Genomic DNA, 13,303 nt, shown 5'->3' with positions numbered 1-13,303 from the left:
TGTATTAATACATATTATATTTTATTATGCTCTGTTATATAATATTGGTAATGTCCTTTATGGTCATTTTGTCACACAAAAGTACTTTCTCAATTTGTTTACCAAGTACATATTAAAGTGCCACAACACTTTAGAAATGTAGTTACCAAACAACAAACAGCTTTTTATAAAAGCTCTGCTTCGGACAGCTCTACTTCCAACAGCTTTACTTTCAAAAGCTCTACTACTAACAGCTCCCCCAAACAGGGTCTTAGTAGTTAGACTACAGGTAATTAGCATGCTTTGCATTTGAGAGCATCTGAAAGAATGGTTGTCATCTCCTTCCCTCAAAAGCCAAATAGTTGTTGGATTTTTTTTTTTTCATTACTCTCGACTTTGATTTAAATACGAATGGCCAAATGCTTGGAGATTGTACCAAGGAAAAAAAATCTTTGATTCATGTATTAGAATAGATAGCTTAAATCACATAGCTTTACTCTAAAAGAACAGAGGCAAATACTGCCGTTGGATAGAGTTGTCTTCTGAGAAGTGGAGCCTAAACCATATGCTTGCTTCTTCTTGTGCTTTTGGAGGCAAGACGAGAATATTATATCTGCATGCTGACACTAGAAAAAGGTTGGTTGAAGAGAAAAAGGCTGTATTCCAATTGATTTAAGCTCAACCAGTTCATATTAATAGAGAGGACGGCTAAATATAACCTGTACTTTTGCAACATGAATGAAACACCTTCTATCCCTTCTTACAACACAATTTTCTAATTAAGACGGTGTCTATAATGTTAAGCTATTTGGATATCACATTCCTCATGGAACAGTCAAGCTCATATATATTTAGAGCTAACCATGACCCTGATTTTACATCTGTATAGGTCCCAATTGAAGTTTTTACTGCAGTTTTAACGCTTGGTATGGACCCACCACAATTCAAACCACAGGACACATTAAAGTAAGGAAAAGATTTAACCTAAATGCATAGGTGAAGATCACACCTTGCTTAATATGAACTAAATAAGGAGCTCGGAATAAGAGACGATTATGTTTAACAGCATGTTACTATGTATTTATATATGTAAATACACACAATCACAGGTCTATAGACATACATATACATACATATATACATGTATATACATATAAGTACCCTATCAAATAACTTGAAGTTTGAAATTAATTCTTCAAATTAAGATTTATACTTATAGCCGAGCTATATTGATACATTCTCTCGAATATTTCATAATCCATATTAATAGTTGGCTGAGCTGGTTGGTAGTCTTCTCTATTAGAAAATTCGATCACATCTCATGTCATTTTCATTATATATTTTAAGTTTGCATGAATAACCTTTTAAAAATTCAAATTTGCATGAATACCCTTTTAAAATTTATATTTATTTCTATACCCTTATAAAATACTATTTTTACATAAATGTTTCTAATATAACGGTTCTTCTAACACAGTTAATAAAAAAACATATTTATTTTAATTACAAAAAAATAAAATTTTGAAATTACTTTTTTTGTTCTCCATCGCAATCGCCTTATAAATGTTTGTATTTGCACATCTACCTATTTAGAATATTTTAGTCATTTTAATTTAAAATTCTTAATTTTTTAATAACGTTAGATGGCGTGATTATATATGCAAAAATAAAAATAAAAAAGGCAGAATAGCACGATGATATACATGCAAATATCAATTTTGGAAGAGTATTCATGTGAAATTCAATATTTAGGGAGGCATTTATGCAAAAAAAATCTTAAAAAAAAAACATACATTTTGTCCATCAACCAACGATACCAGATCCTGAACTATCCAATCATCCACCAAATGGATATGTGAGACGGCGCAGGGCTATCTACTTTACCATACCATTTGGTGGGTCCCTCGTAATCGCATATTCCAACGTCTATCATTTCAAAATTCATATCTTTGGTGTGCTCCGGTCGGAGCCGTTGGGAGGATGACTCCCTCCCGCGAAAAAGCCGCGGGCGATTGTGAATGCCGCCGTGCAATCTGTCATGACGCCCAAAAAAGACAGCTTTTTATTATTTTTTTCCTCTTTTTCTTTAGAGAGACAGAGGAGGGGGAGAGAGATAGAGAGACAGAGAGATGGAGACGTGACGTCCTTCGTTTGATCCGAGGGAGGGAGAGGGCAGCAGCTGGATGTGATCTGAGACTGAGAGGGAGAGGAAAAGATAATGAGAGATTGAATTCTTCTCACCTTCTCTCTTTGATACTCTTCCTCCCTCCTGTCTCTCGCTCTCTCTGTCTCCCCTCCTTCAAACAAAAGCCATCGAAGAAAGTGTCTTCTGACAAGATTTAAAGGGTCTGTCCCTGAAATTTTGATTGGGTTTTTCCCTTTCTTTTCTGATTGGTTTCGCGCTGGAAGATATGTCGACGCAGCCGAAGCCGAAAAGGCTTTATCAAGTTTGGAAGGGAAGCAATGTATGGATCTCTTATCTTCATCTTTTTATTGTTCTTTCCATCTTTATGCTGAATTGTTGTTTGGATTTTGCTATTCCATTGGAAAATGCTTGTTTGGTTGTTGTTCGCCAAATATCATCTATGTTTTGATTGATAAACAAATCGTGTGATGACAATTTTTATGGCAAGACGGGATTCGGAAATGGGTCTTTGCCTTGCAAATTTGGCACATGATCCTGAATATCTTTTGCTGTCAGATGATATAAATTTTCTCTCGTTTATTATTAGATTAGAGATTTGGTTGGTTTTTGTTTCTCTATCAGCTTTATCAGAACCTGCTTATTTTTGATAGAAATGATTTCGATCTCATTGATTTCTTGGAAGAAGATTGGTTTTTGAAAGGCATGTGAACTTTCTCAATCAATATTAGGTCACCACATTGGACATAATGATTAGTAACAAGAATTACTAGCAAATAACAACACCACCAACCATCAACATCATTTCAATCTTCTGAAACTGGATCTGTGGATATGCTTATTAATCAAGCTTCGATACTACAATAAGGGGATTGAATGAAGCGGCTGGGCAGCAGCCCCTCTTTCACTCAAATATCTATGATCTTTTGGTGTTCCAGAGACTTGAACTATAAAACTTCAAATTTGGAAGTACAGCCCTCAATATATGAGTTGCCCTGTGCTCTATTTGTTTCATCTATTAAGTATTCTTGTCTTTCTAGCTATTTCCTTTGCTAAATTTATGTTCTGAATGATATAAAACGTTCATACTAGATCATCGGATTTATTTTGTAATTGATGAAGTTTAAGGTGGAGCTGTGGATTCTAATCTTGCTGTTTTTTCGATTGTTCAAGTAATCTTGGTCTTTCTTGATTGTGGTTCTGTGAAAGCGCCACTGCTGACCATAAATTGGATGCTACATGATGCCAGGAAGGAGTTATGGGGATAGACTTATAATCAGATATAGTCTTTTTAGTCAAATGATATTTGCATATTTGAGGACCTGCTGCCAAGGCATTATTAAATCTTGGTGTTCTACAAAATCCCACCTCTTTCCAAAACACACACATATATATGTACCATTCATGAATGCAACCAGAAGCCCCTAAGCCTTGGGATGCATTGCACTTATATGTACCATCCAATCCCCTCTGAAAATTTCTTCTATTGCAATTCCTAAGCTTCTCTTTTGAACCTTATCCATTTATTCTTTTGTTTTTTTTCTCTCCTGGCAAAAGTAGAAATCCTATACTTCTCAGTTTTGCAAACACATATACGTCCATGTTTCCTTCTTCATGATGCATGCATTGTCTTAGAATCATCCAATTTATCGTAAAACAACATTTTATGGCTAATTAATTACTATCTTAAAAATAGTTCTTCTTTCTCTCTCATCAGAGATCGAAATTATGAAGTTTTTGCTCAGATACTTGTGCTCGTCAAACTCCTTTTGGATGTTCAGAAACTCAGGCGCTCAAAATTTTATATGCTTGTTTTGTGTTTATGTGATTACTATCTATATTTCTGAGAAAAGTAAATAAAATGGAAGACAACTACTTATTAATTCCAATGTTTTTATATTGCAAAGATTCGCTGACTGATAATTATCAGGTTTCATGAGATGTAGGACAACATGCATTAATAATTGCGAAACCTTCTTTTGTTCTTCTTAGAGGTTCTTCTGTGGCGGAAGGCTGATATTTGGTCCAGATGCTGCTTCATTACTTCTAACAACACTTCTAATATCTGGCCCAGCAATAACATTTTGCTACCAGATAATTGCAAAAATCTGCCAATATGAGAAGACCAAGGGCCAAGATGATCAAAGGCCAATACTTGGGTATCCAATTCTAGTGGTGACAATAGTCATCTTGATATTGGTGAGTAATGATTGAACGGACAGTCGCAGTTGTTCATCAATTATGCAGTTTGATGCTCTAAATTTAGTTGGATGTTTTTTTTTTTGGATACTTATCTGATTGATGATGCAGGATTTGGTTTTTCTCTTCACTACATCCAGTAGAGATCCAGGTATAGTACCGAGAAATGCACGACCACCTGAAGCAGATGAAGCATTTGATATGGCTACTCCATCTATGGAATGGATAAGTGGGAGAACGCCGCATTTAAGATTGCCTCGGACAAGGGAAGTTCTTGTTAATGATTTTGCTGTAAAAGTAAAATACTGTGACACATGCTTGCTTTATCGCCCACCCCGTGCTTCTCATTGTTCAATCTGCAACAACTGCGTTCAAAAGTTCGATCACCATTGTCCCTGGGTTGGTCAATGCATTGGACTGGTAAGTCTCCCCTACATAATGCCATTTTTAAGCTTTTAATCAGCCAATCATTGATAAACACTCGGAGGACCTGCAGCTCTGATGATTCCTGATTTCTTAATATTGGAGCATCAATATAATTGTATGCATAAACCATAGTGAACAAATAGCCTTATCCCAATCATCAGGTTCAGTCCAAAGTTTCCCCCAATAGTATTGTTTTTAAGCTTTTAATCAGCTAATCATTGACAAACACTAGGACCTGCAGCTCTGATAACTGCAAATTTCTTGATATTTGGGCATCGATCAAATTGTATGGATAAACCATAGTAAACTAATAGCCCCATCCTAATCATCAGGTTTAGCCTTTTACTTTACCATTTTATCTTATTAAATGTTACCTCATCCATCTAACCAAACTTCTCTGAATTCTTTCAATATGTAACATGCAGAGGTGTATAAAATAACCAAACTTCTCTGAATTCTTTCAATATGTAACACGCAGAGGTGTATAAAATTAATGTCAGCATTTGAGACATTATCTTTATGACAATTTCTTTACCCAATATCAGCCTCCCGTAAGCTTATGTGGGTGTGGAAGCGTTGTCAAAATGTCCAAAATTCACATAATCTTCACCTCTTAATCCTTGTTTCAAATATTTTTTAAGTAAATTTCATACCTATCAGGCTTTAATCATGGATGGGGTGGAATTTCAGAAAAATAAAAGAAAAGAAAAGAAAAATAAACAACCAACATTTTGTATGGTCTAAAGCTCCTGTGTTAGTTTTGACAACCACTGTTATATTACCTTGCAGAGAAACTACAGGTTCTTCTTATTATTCATATCAACATCAACATTTCTCTGCATATATGTCTTCATCTTTTCATGGCTGAACATTATTGGAGAAAAGAAAAGGCATAATTTGTCCATTTGGAAGTCCATAACAAGAGAGATTCTGTCACTTGTGCTCGTTGTATACACTTTCATTGCAGTCTGGTTTGTCGGCGGGCTCACAGTTTTTCATCTCTATTTAATTAGCACAAATCAGGTGACTTTTTTTACCACTGGAATGTGCTTGTCAATATCAGCAAGTTGATTACTGAAATCTTTGATAGATTAGTATTATTAGCAAGTGAAAGAGAATTAAAATCGTAGATTCTTATTCCAATTCCTTGTTGGTGCTCTTTTTTTTTTGCTGGGTTGATTGTTGGTAGTTGTATGTGAAACCATGTAACCAACTTCTTGGAAAAATAAAAATCCTTGCATGCACCTGCATGCTCTGGCAGGCAGAGACTGGATCGTTCATACCCAAATTTGGCATTTCTATAGATTGTGATTGCTTATTAGATCCAATAGAAAGTCTAAATCTTTTTTGCTGCCTAAACCGCAGACAACCTATGAGAACTTTCGATACCGTTACGATAAGAAGGACAATCCATATAACAAGGGTGCCTTGGAAAACTTCAAAGAATTGTTCTTCTCAAAAATCCCACCTTCAATGAATGACTTCCGGTCATGGGTGCTTGAGGACACAGCAGAAATTGGATCCTGTACGCCAAATACTGGAATGGACATCACCAACCCAAAGGACAGGAATGACAGAGAAATGGAAAGAAAGACAGACAGCAATTTGCCAATACCAAGAATGTTACAGAGCTTGGATTACGATACCATCGATGAAAATTTAAACTGCAAAGATAGGCACCGGGATGATGCGGTTGATCCTTTGGCTCTTCATGTGATTCAGGAGTCTACAGATCGAGGAGCAGATGCTGTAAATGAATGGGTTGATAAGGAAGTAATTGAAATGGTTGTAGATGAGAGGGCTGATAAGGAAAGCTGCTCAAATGGAACCTCAACTCCTATTGATCATGTTGTTCATGTGCCACATATATGAGGTAAAAATTTTATTACATTGTTCTTGTTCACTCTCACAGCGTGTGCCCACTTTAATTGAGAAAGCTAAATAGTGTCATGAAATCATATCTTCAGGTGGATTGCGGTTTGTCTGTTTCTCTAATTAATTTAGATAATACAAGCTGAACCATTTAGTGCACATAGTAGATATGGACAGTGTGTCTTAGGTGTATGTTGCATTAACAGCTGGAACCTATAGATTCAACATAATACTGAATTAAATTTGAGTCATCCAGTAGGAAGGGCCAGTCTCATCTTACACTTAGGCTGTGTTGACTGCTATTCATTCAGGAAGAAGTATTTCGATGCACCTTCTGTTTTAGCACTTTTATTGCAGCATATGTAGAAAACCTTTCAATGTCTAACAAAAGCATAATGTTCAGCTTTTTTAACATTTTACTGAACTAAAAAAAGTACAGAACTTGGAAAATGTTTTCTTTTTGTCAGCTCATATTGAACATTTACTGATGGAACCTTGGTTTCTGGCTGAACTGCATATGTATTGTTAGCACCACCTGTTTTTCCAGTAATCAGATTTAACTCTATAGCATTGAGCCGAACAAAGTAGAAAGAACTCAATTAAGTCAATAGATTGGATTCAATGATATAGCATGTTTGGATAAATAACCTTGAAACCATAGCAGATACGGGATGAAAATTTGATGAACTAGGGAACAAGAAGTTGGAACGCATACTGGAAACCATCCTCAGCATTATACCTTTTCTTTTTTTAAAAAAAAAAAGGTTCCCGCTGTTAAAAGTGCAAGATGATTCTTTTATAAAAGAATAAGTGCTAGGTACGTGGTTCTTCAATTCCCTTCAGTAACTTCATTTTAGAAGTCCAGGGGGACATAAGGGAATATCATTAGGAAACCTGCAGCTTGTTTCACCACAAGCCAGAATTTCAGTTCTAGATTTTCTTTCTTTTCTGGATTAACAGGTAATCTATGTCATAAATTTTTAAAAACTCAAACATCATCATAACTCTGATTTGTTTTCTCGTTTAACTTTGCTTCTTTCTTCGCCTAAAAAGGCAAAATCTGCAGCTAGCATATTGATAATATAGGCCTCCCTTGCAAATTTGCTTTCTTAACGGTATCACCCATTGGTTGTGAAGCAGTTGTGAGGAAATCAATACAATCTTTTGACAAACAATAGTTTGCAAACTCTGATTGAACCATCAGTATCATTCCTAGTACATATAGAACACTGTTGAATTCCAAGACCGTAATTTTTTTTTTTCCTTTATGATCAGCAATTGGTTATATTACAAGAATACACACATCAAAGAATTTAAAAGGTACTGGGTATAAGAAAAGGAAAGGAAGATGAAACAAGCGTTAATGCATGACCCATTGCTCCCCGAAAACATTTTTTTGTTATACCACATGCAGAGTAACTTGTTATGCCAGTAGCACAGGCAGACTTCATGCTATATAGGACTTTGAACAACAACTTCCCCGTCTCTTTTACTTTCTAATCCATTTAATGCTATATTCATATGAATATTGTATTGCTTTACACATTTGAATGCAGATTTAGCAAAGTCATTCTTCCAGAAGTTCAGATACGTGTGTCAAGTTTTCAGGTGCTTAAATGCCAGATATTGGATCTTGTGGATGTGAATAGGCCCCTAATGTTCAATCTTGTCAAGGTTGATCTCCAAGACGTGTTGTTATAGATCCTGAAGAAGGAAAAACAACAGATTCATTCCTCTGTTCAATTAAGTTCAAATTTTAAACTCGCATTTGTTGTACCTAGTAAGCACCACATATTGAGTTCAAAATAATAGAGGCACCAAAACAATAGGGATGTTAGATGCGGTGCTGAAAGGTGGTTTTGTTTAAATGTAAAGATTGCTTTGGCACTTATCAGGGATCTGTTGTATTTATCTTGTAGATAAGCAAGAACTGTCGGTTAGTGAGCAAGATAACTACTGATCATAATCTCGTTTTTGGGAAATGGAACATGCCATGAGTGGAGTGGAAATACAGAAATATTATGCGAAAAACTACAGTGCTTGCTCTACATTTTAAGGTAATAATTTTCTGACGACAAACTGTTCTGCTCCTTAACTGAAGACCAGAACTGGTTATGGAACAAATTTAGGATTTAGTTAACGTATTCATGTCCCGATTATTTGATAAGATAGAAAGGCTAGTTGGCACGATCTAGGCATTAGTCTCAGAAATTTCTACTCAAACCTAGAAAGAGTTTTAGTCAAGCACCTAGCACAAGCTTCTGAAACATTTTCTGAGTATGTACAAATCATTTGGCTTGCAGGTTTTCAGTTCAAACTGAAAGTTATTTGGTGGAGGCGGTGCGGATGATTTAGCTTGATCAACCCTATAATTGCTATGTTAGGTCATATTGACATGTTTGGCAGAAACCTTACTTTTTTTTCAAAAGAAAAATTGGTAGTGGCATGCAACTTCTTTAGCATTTTTGTGTTTTATTCTAGTAGTTACCCACTTTTATTATGTAGGAGCCGAAGCTTCTAACGTATCATTTATCTCAATCTCCTGGCAAGGCTGATCACACTTAACAGACATTTGGACTTCACGTTATTTCAGCCACATATTCTAAACCCGGCTTGGTATTGTAATGTCCGGGCCCAATACAGACCGGGCCCAATACTGTAAGGCCCAGTTGAAGGGATTGGGCCAGGGTGAGGGGTTAACAGCCTTGCAGGCCCAGGGAAAAACCAGAATGCCATCTTCCCCGATGGCTGAAAAGACAGGACCACCAGGTGGCCAAAGAAGAGACCCCCACAAGCATGCACAACCAGAGCCCGCCACCTCCTCCTCCTCCTCGGCAGCTGAACCCTGAGCTGGCCTGAAGGGAGGGGCAGGTGGTGGCTCCCGAAGCACTGAGGAAGGAGAGAATGCCACCTCTCCTTGGGGTCAAATCCTAAGCCAAGCTTTTATAGCCCAAAGCCTGCAAACCCCCCGGAACCTTGCATCTACCCTCCCTAACCTCTAACCCCCTGGAATTGCTGTACCAGGAAGCTAGTCCCAGGAGCTGGAGGTAGAAGGTACCCGCAGCCCCAGGAGAGGAAGGAAGGACTGTGAACCGAAGTGATACCCCACAGCTTCAACCGACCACAAGAAAAGGTAAGGCTCTGTAAGTAGGTCTCTAGGCAAGGACAGAGTGGAGGTACCCCTCTGTGGGGTATTCTCCCCTCTGTTTCACTGATGAAACAGAGGGGAGGAGACTGGCACAGAGAAGAGGAGACCGGCATGGGAGAGAAAAAACAGGAGGAGGGCCGTGGGTCGGACCCACGGGCTGCGGGCCGGATCAACAGGCCGCGGGCCGGCCTGAGAACGGCCCAAGCCGAGCCCAACGCCACCCGGGCCGAGCCCAGCCGGACTCGGCCTGCGGGTGACAGGCCCCGGCCATGGCTGCCCTCGGGCAGAGGGGCAGCCAAGGGGCCGCCGGGTCTGGCCGTACCGGCGACAGACGCGGCCCCGAGGCCGCCAGCCTCAGCCGAGCCCCCGCCTCTCCGTCGGCGAAGAGGTGGCGGCACGACACACACACAAAAAAAAAAAAAGAGAGAACTTAACTCGGACCACGGCCTTACCTCGCCGTGGTCGGAGCCGGTGAAGACCCCCGGAGGAGGTCCGGCCTCGACCTCGCCTCCCGGCCCTCCCCCTCTTCTCCGGCATCACTTCGGAGAAGGGAAGAAGGGGTCGGCCTCCCGCCGTCGTTGCCCGAGGGAGGAGAACCCTTTCGGCCGATGGATCGGGGGGCGCAGCATCTCCCCGGTCGACTGCGAAGGAGGGAAGGCGGCCGGGAAGGGGCTTCGGCCGGAACAGGAGGGAACCGGAGGCGGAGGAGGCCGGGAAGGGCCTCGGCGGAAAGCGGGGGAGACGAAGAGACCGGAGGAAGGGGAAGATGGAGAGACACGGGCGAAGAAGGGGGCCGAAGTCTCTGGAAGCCCCCGGAAGAAGAAGAAAGAAAGAAAGGAAAAAAAAAAAAAAGGGGAGAAGGCCCTTAACGGGCTGCCTAGCGGGTCGGATCCAAGTTCGGATCCGAAACCCGTTAGGCCCAAATAAATGCAAATAGGTTTGGGTGAGCCCAATGATCCAAGCCCAATCGAATTAAACGGGTCGACTAAGCCTGATTGATGTTGGATCTGAACCCGACCAAGCCTGAATGAACCCAAAGTAAGCAATTGGGCTAAATGTGAACCCAATTAAACTCAATTCAGCTGGGTCCGAACCATGTTCATAATAGGTTGACCCCAGCAGGCCCAATTAGCCCTAAAACAGGCCCAGACCAGGCCCAATTAAATTGGCAGAAGGCCAAATTGGCTAGAAAAAAGTGGACTTAACCACAAATCAGGCCCAACCTTTCCCTTAGAGGCCCAATCAGGCCTGGTAGACTCAAATTTACTTAAATTGAGCTAAAATTTAGGATAAATAGAGGATAATGCAGGTCTTATATGGTTCTAGGAATTAAAGACCCGCCGTCTGGACTCAAGAATTGACAACAACTTATAGTAAGTAATCTGTCTTAATCCTATCGTAGATCTTGTATTACGTTTTATAAGATGAACCAGTGTTTTTCATATAATTTGAATTGTATGCATGATTAGTGAAGAATGTAAGTAACCTGTCCTAATCCTGTTGTGGATCATGTCATGTTATTAATGTTTTCCTAAGCATTTATTTTAAGTATATATGTTTCATGCATGATATGTTACAATGCATAAGTAACTTGCATGATCCCAGAAGCTATGGCTATGTATGCAACATGATGATACTGATATTTTAATCATGCATGTAAGTTTATAAAGTCTTAGCTAGCCCAGAGGCACTATAATGGGCTCAAAGATGCTACTGAGAATGACTGAGCTGCCATTGGCTGAATAGTAACTGAGCTGCCCCGCCAGTGGCTGAATAGTAACTGAGCCTGCCCTGCCAGTGGCTGAGTTGGAATTGGGCCTGCCCCGCCAGTGGCTGAATAGTAACTGAGCTTGCCCCGCCAGTGGCTGAATAGTAACTGAGCCTGCCCCGCCAGTGGCTGAATAGTAACTGAGCTGGCCCCGCCAGTGGTCGAGTCTGACTTCGCAGTAGCATCCGAGAGAATGGACCACGGCATGCCGGGGGCACGGTTTTATATGCATATATTATGAAAATTTTGTGATTTGCACTACTACCTTGTTTAAATTGCATACATATTATACCATGATGATTATTAGATAAACATGCATGTCAGCTTCTCAAACCCTGATTTACATATTTAACCTACTGGTTGATCCGGTAGGATTATGCAGGATTACTTACTGAGCCGTGTAGCTCACATCTATTTATGCTTCATTTTCTTTCAGATCCTCATCAGTGATCGCCACCAGATATGTTTTTATTTTGTTACAGAGCTTCGTATTTTTGGAGAAGCTTATATACTTTTGTACATTTGAATAGTATAGAAGTTATGTATTTTTGGTTTCAAACTTGAAGGTTGTACTGCAAAACTTTTAATATATATATATATAAGTTTGAATCCTTTTGGCTACCTGTTACCCCTGTATGAGGCTGCGTGCTACTGTGGGCGATAGTCGGCAATAGCACGGCCGTGTCACGGATCCGGGTCCGGGGCGTGACATCTAGTGGTATCAGAGCCTTAGGTTAAACAATAGGATAACCATAAAATGCCTAAGGAAAGGGGTAGTTAAGAATGCCACCGTCATAGAAAATGTTATAATATGCTAGTTTATCATAACCTCACTTTAAAAAAATTTTGACTGCTAGGCGATCATTAGGAAGATATGGACGACGACCGGAGACCACCCTCCCCGGAGCCTAGTGAGCAGTCGGTTCCCCCAGATACTCCACGATCTGCAGCAGGTCAGGCAGGCCTAGCCGGAGTGTACCAGCTTATGGCACAAGTGCTGCAACAGCAGCAGATGATGCAGCTGGCCGCTATGCCACCGGCAGGCACCTGCTATGAGAGGTTTCGCCGACTAAACCCTCCGACCTTTGAGGGTGGGCCTGACCCTATGGCAGCAGAAGCATGGATCCGGGAAATAGAGAAGATGTTCCGAGCTCTTCTTTTCCCCGATGAGGTGAAGGTCCGGCTGGCGACCTCTATGCTGACAGGAAACGCCGAATACTGGTGGACGGCCATGGAGACGGCTTATGCCGTTGACGGACTTACATGGAGGGACTTCAAGAGGTTGTTTTACAACCAATATTTTCCGGATTCAGTCAACCAGTCTAAGCAGAATGAATTCTTGGCGCTGACCCAGACCGACCGGATGTCTGTTCTGGAGTATGCCAATAAATTCAACGAGCTGGGACGATTTTGCCCCCAGTTCATGGAGGAGGAGAGAAGTAAGGTGAATCGGTTTGAACAGGGATTGAGGTACGGGATTCGATCCCGAATATCCTCTCATCTATTCTCAAGCTACAAGGATGTACTGGACCGAGCCTTGAAGGTTGAGGCTGACCTGATACGGTCCGGGAGGGAGAGAGAAGACATGAAGAGGACCCGATCGTCGGGAGCTCAGAGTAGTGGATCCGGGGGCAGCAAGGGGTCGGAGCCCAAGAAGAAACAGAACAGAAGCTGCCCCACCTGCGGTAGGAACCATGGCGGACCCTGCTTAATGAAGACCGGAGCTTGTTTCTCTTGCGGGCAGATAGGACACATCGCCCGCGACTGC

General features: G+C 40.6%; 1 protein-coding gene across 2 annotated transcripts; it reads left to right on the top strand.

The window, feature by feature from the left end:
• The first annotated feature begins 2,093 nt into the window (after window positions 1-2,093).
• Window positions 2,094-8,601, top strand: LOC103722971 (probable protein S-acyltransferase 1). 2 transcript variants are annotated; one of them, XM_039124786.1, is made up of 6 exons: window positions 2,094-2,444; window positions 4,115-4,321; window positions 4,433-4,741; window positions 5,537-5,770; window positions 6,113-6,620; window positions 8,228-8,601. In XM_039124786.1, exons 1-5 carry the CDS (start codon window positions 2,391-2,393, stop codon window positions 6,617-6,619), a joined length of 1,311 nt encoding a protein of 436 aa, XP_038980714.1. In that variant the 5' UTR covers window positions 2,094-2,390; the 3' UTR covers window position 6,620; window positions 8,228-8,601. The 2 variants fall into 2 exon arrangements, with proteins under 2 accessions (XP_038980714.1, XP_008811959.1); XM_008813737.3 differs by having other exon boundaries at window positions 2,097-2,444; window positions 8,176-8,601.
• Window positions 8,602-13,303: the final 4,702 nt, after the last annotated feature.

Source organism: Phoenix dactylifera, chromosome 3 (genome assembly GCF_009389715.1).
Source record: "Phoenix dactylifera cultivar Barhee BC4 chromosome 3, palm_55x_up_171113_PBpolish2nd_filt_p, whole genome shotgun sequence".
Classification (NCBI taxonomy): Eukaryota; Viridiplantae; Streptophyta; class Magnoliopsida; order Arecales; family Arecaceae; genus Phoenix; species Phoenix dactylifera.
This window is presented reverse-complemented; position numbering and strand designations above follow the sequence as displayed.

Bases quoted from the DNA above. Each gene is read 5' to 3' on its own strand.
- LOC103722971 (XM_039124786.1), top strand. From the start codon at position 2,391: ATGTCGACGCAGCCGAAGCCGAAAAGGCTTTATCAAGTTTGGAAGGGA. The intron at 4,742-5,536 runs GTAAGTCTCCCC...ATTACCTTGCAG, and splicing joins TTGGTCAATGCATTGGACTG to AGAAACTACAGGTTCTTCTT. The intron at 5,771-6,112 runs GTGACTTTTTTT...CCTAAACCGCAG, and splicing joins ATTTAATTAGCACAAATCAG to ACAACCTATGAGAACTTTCG.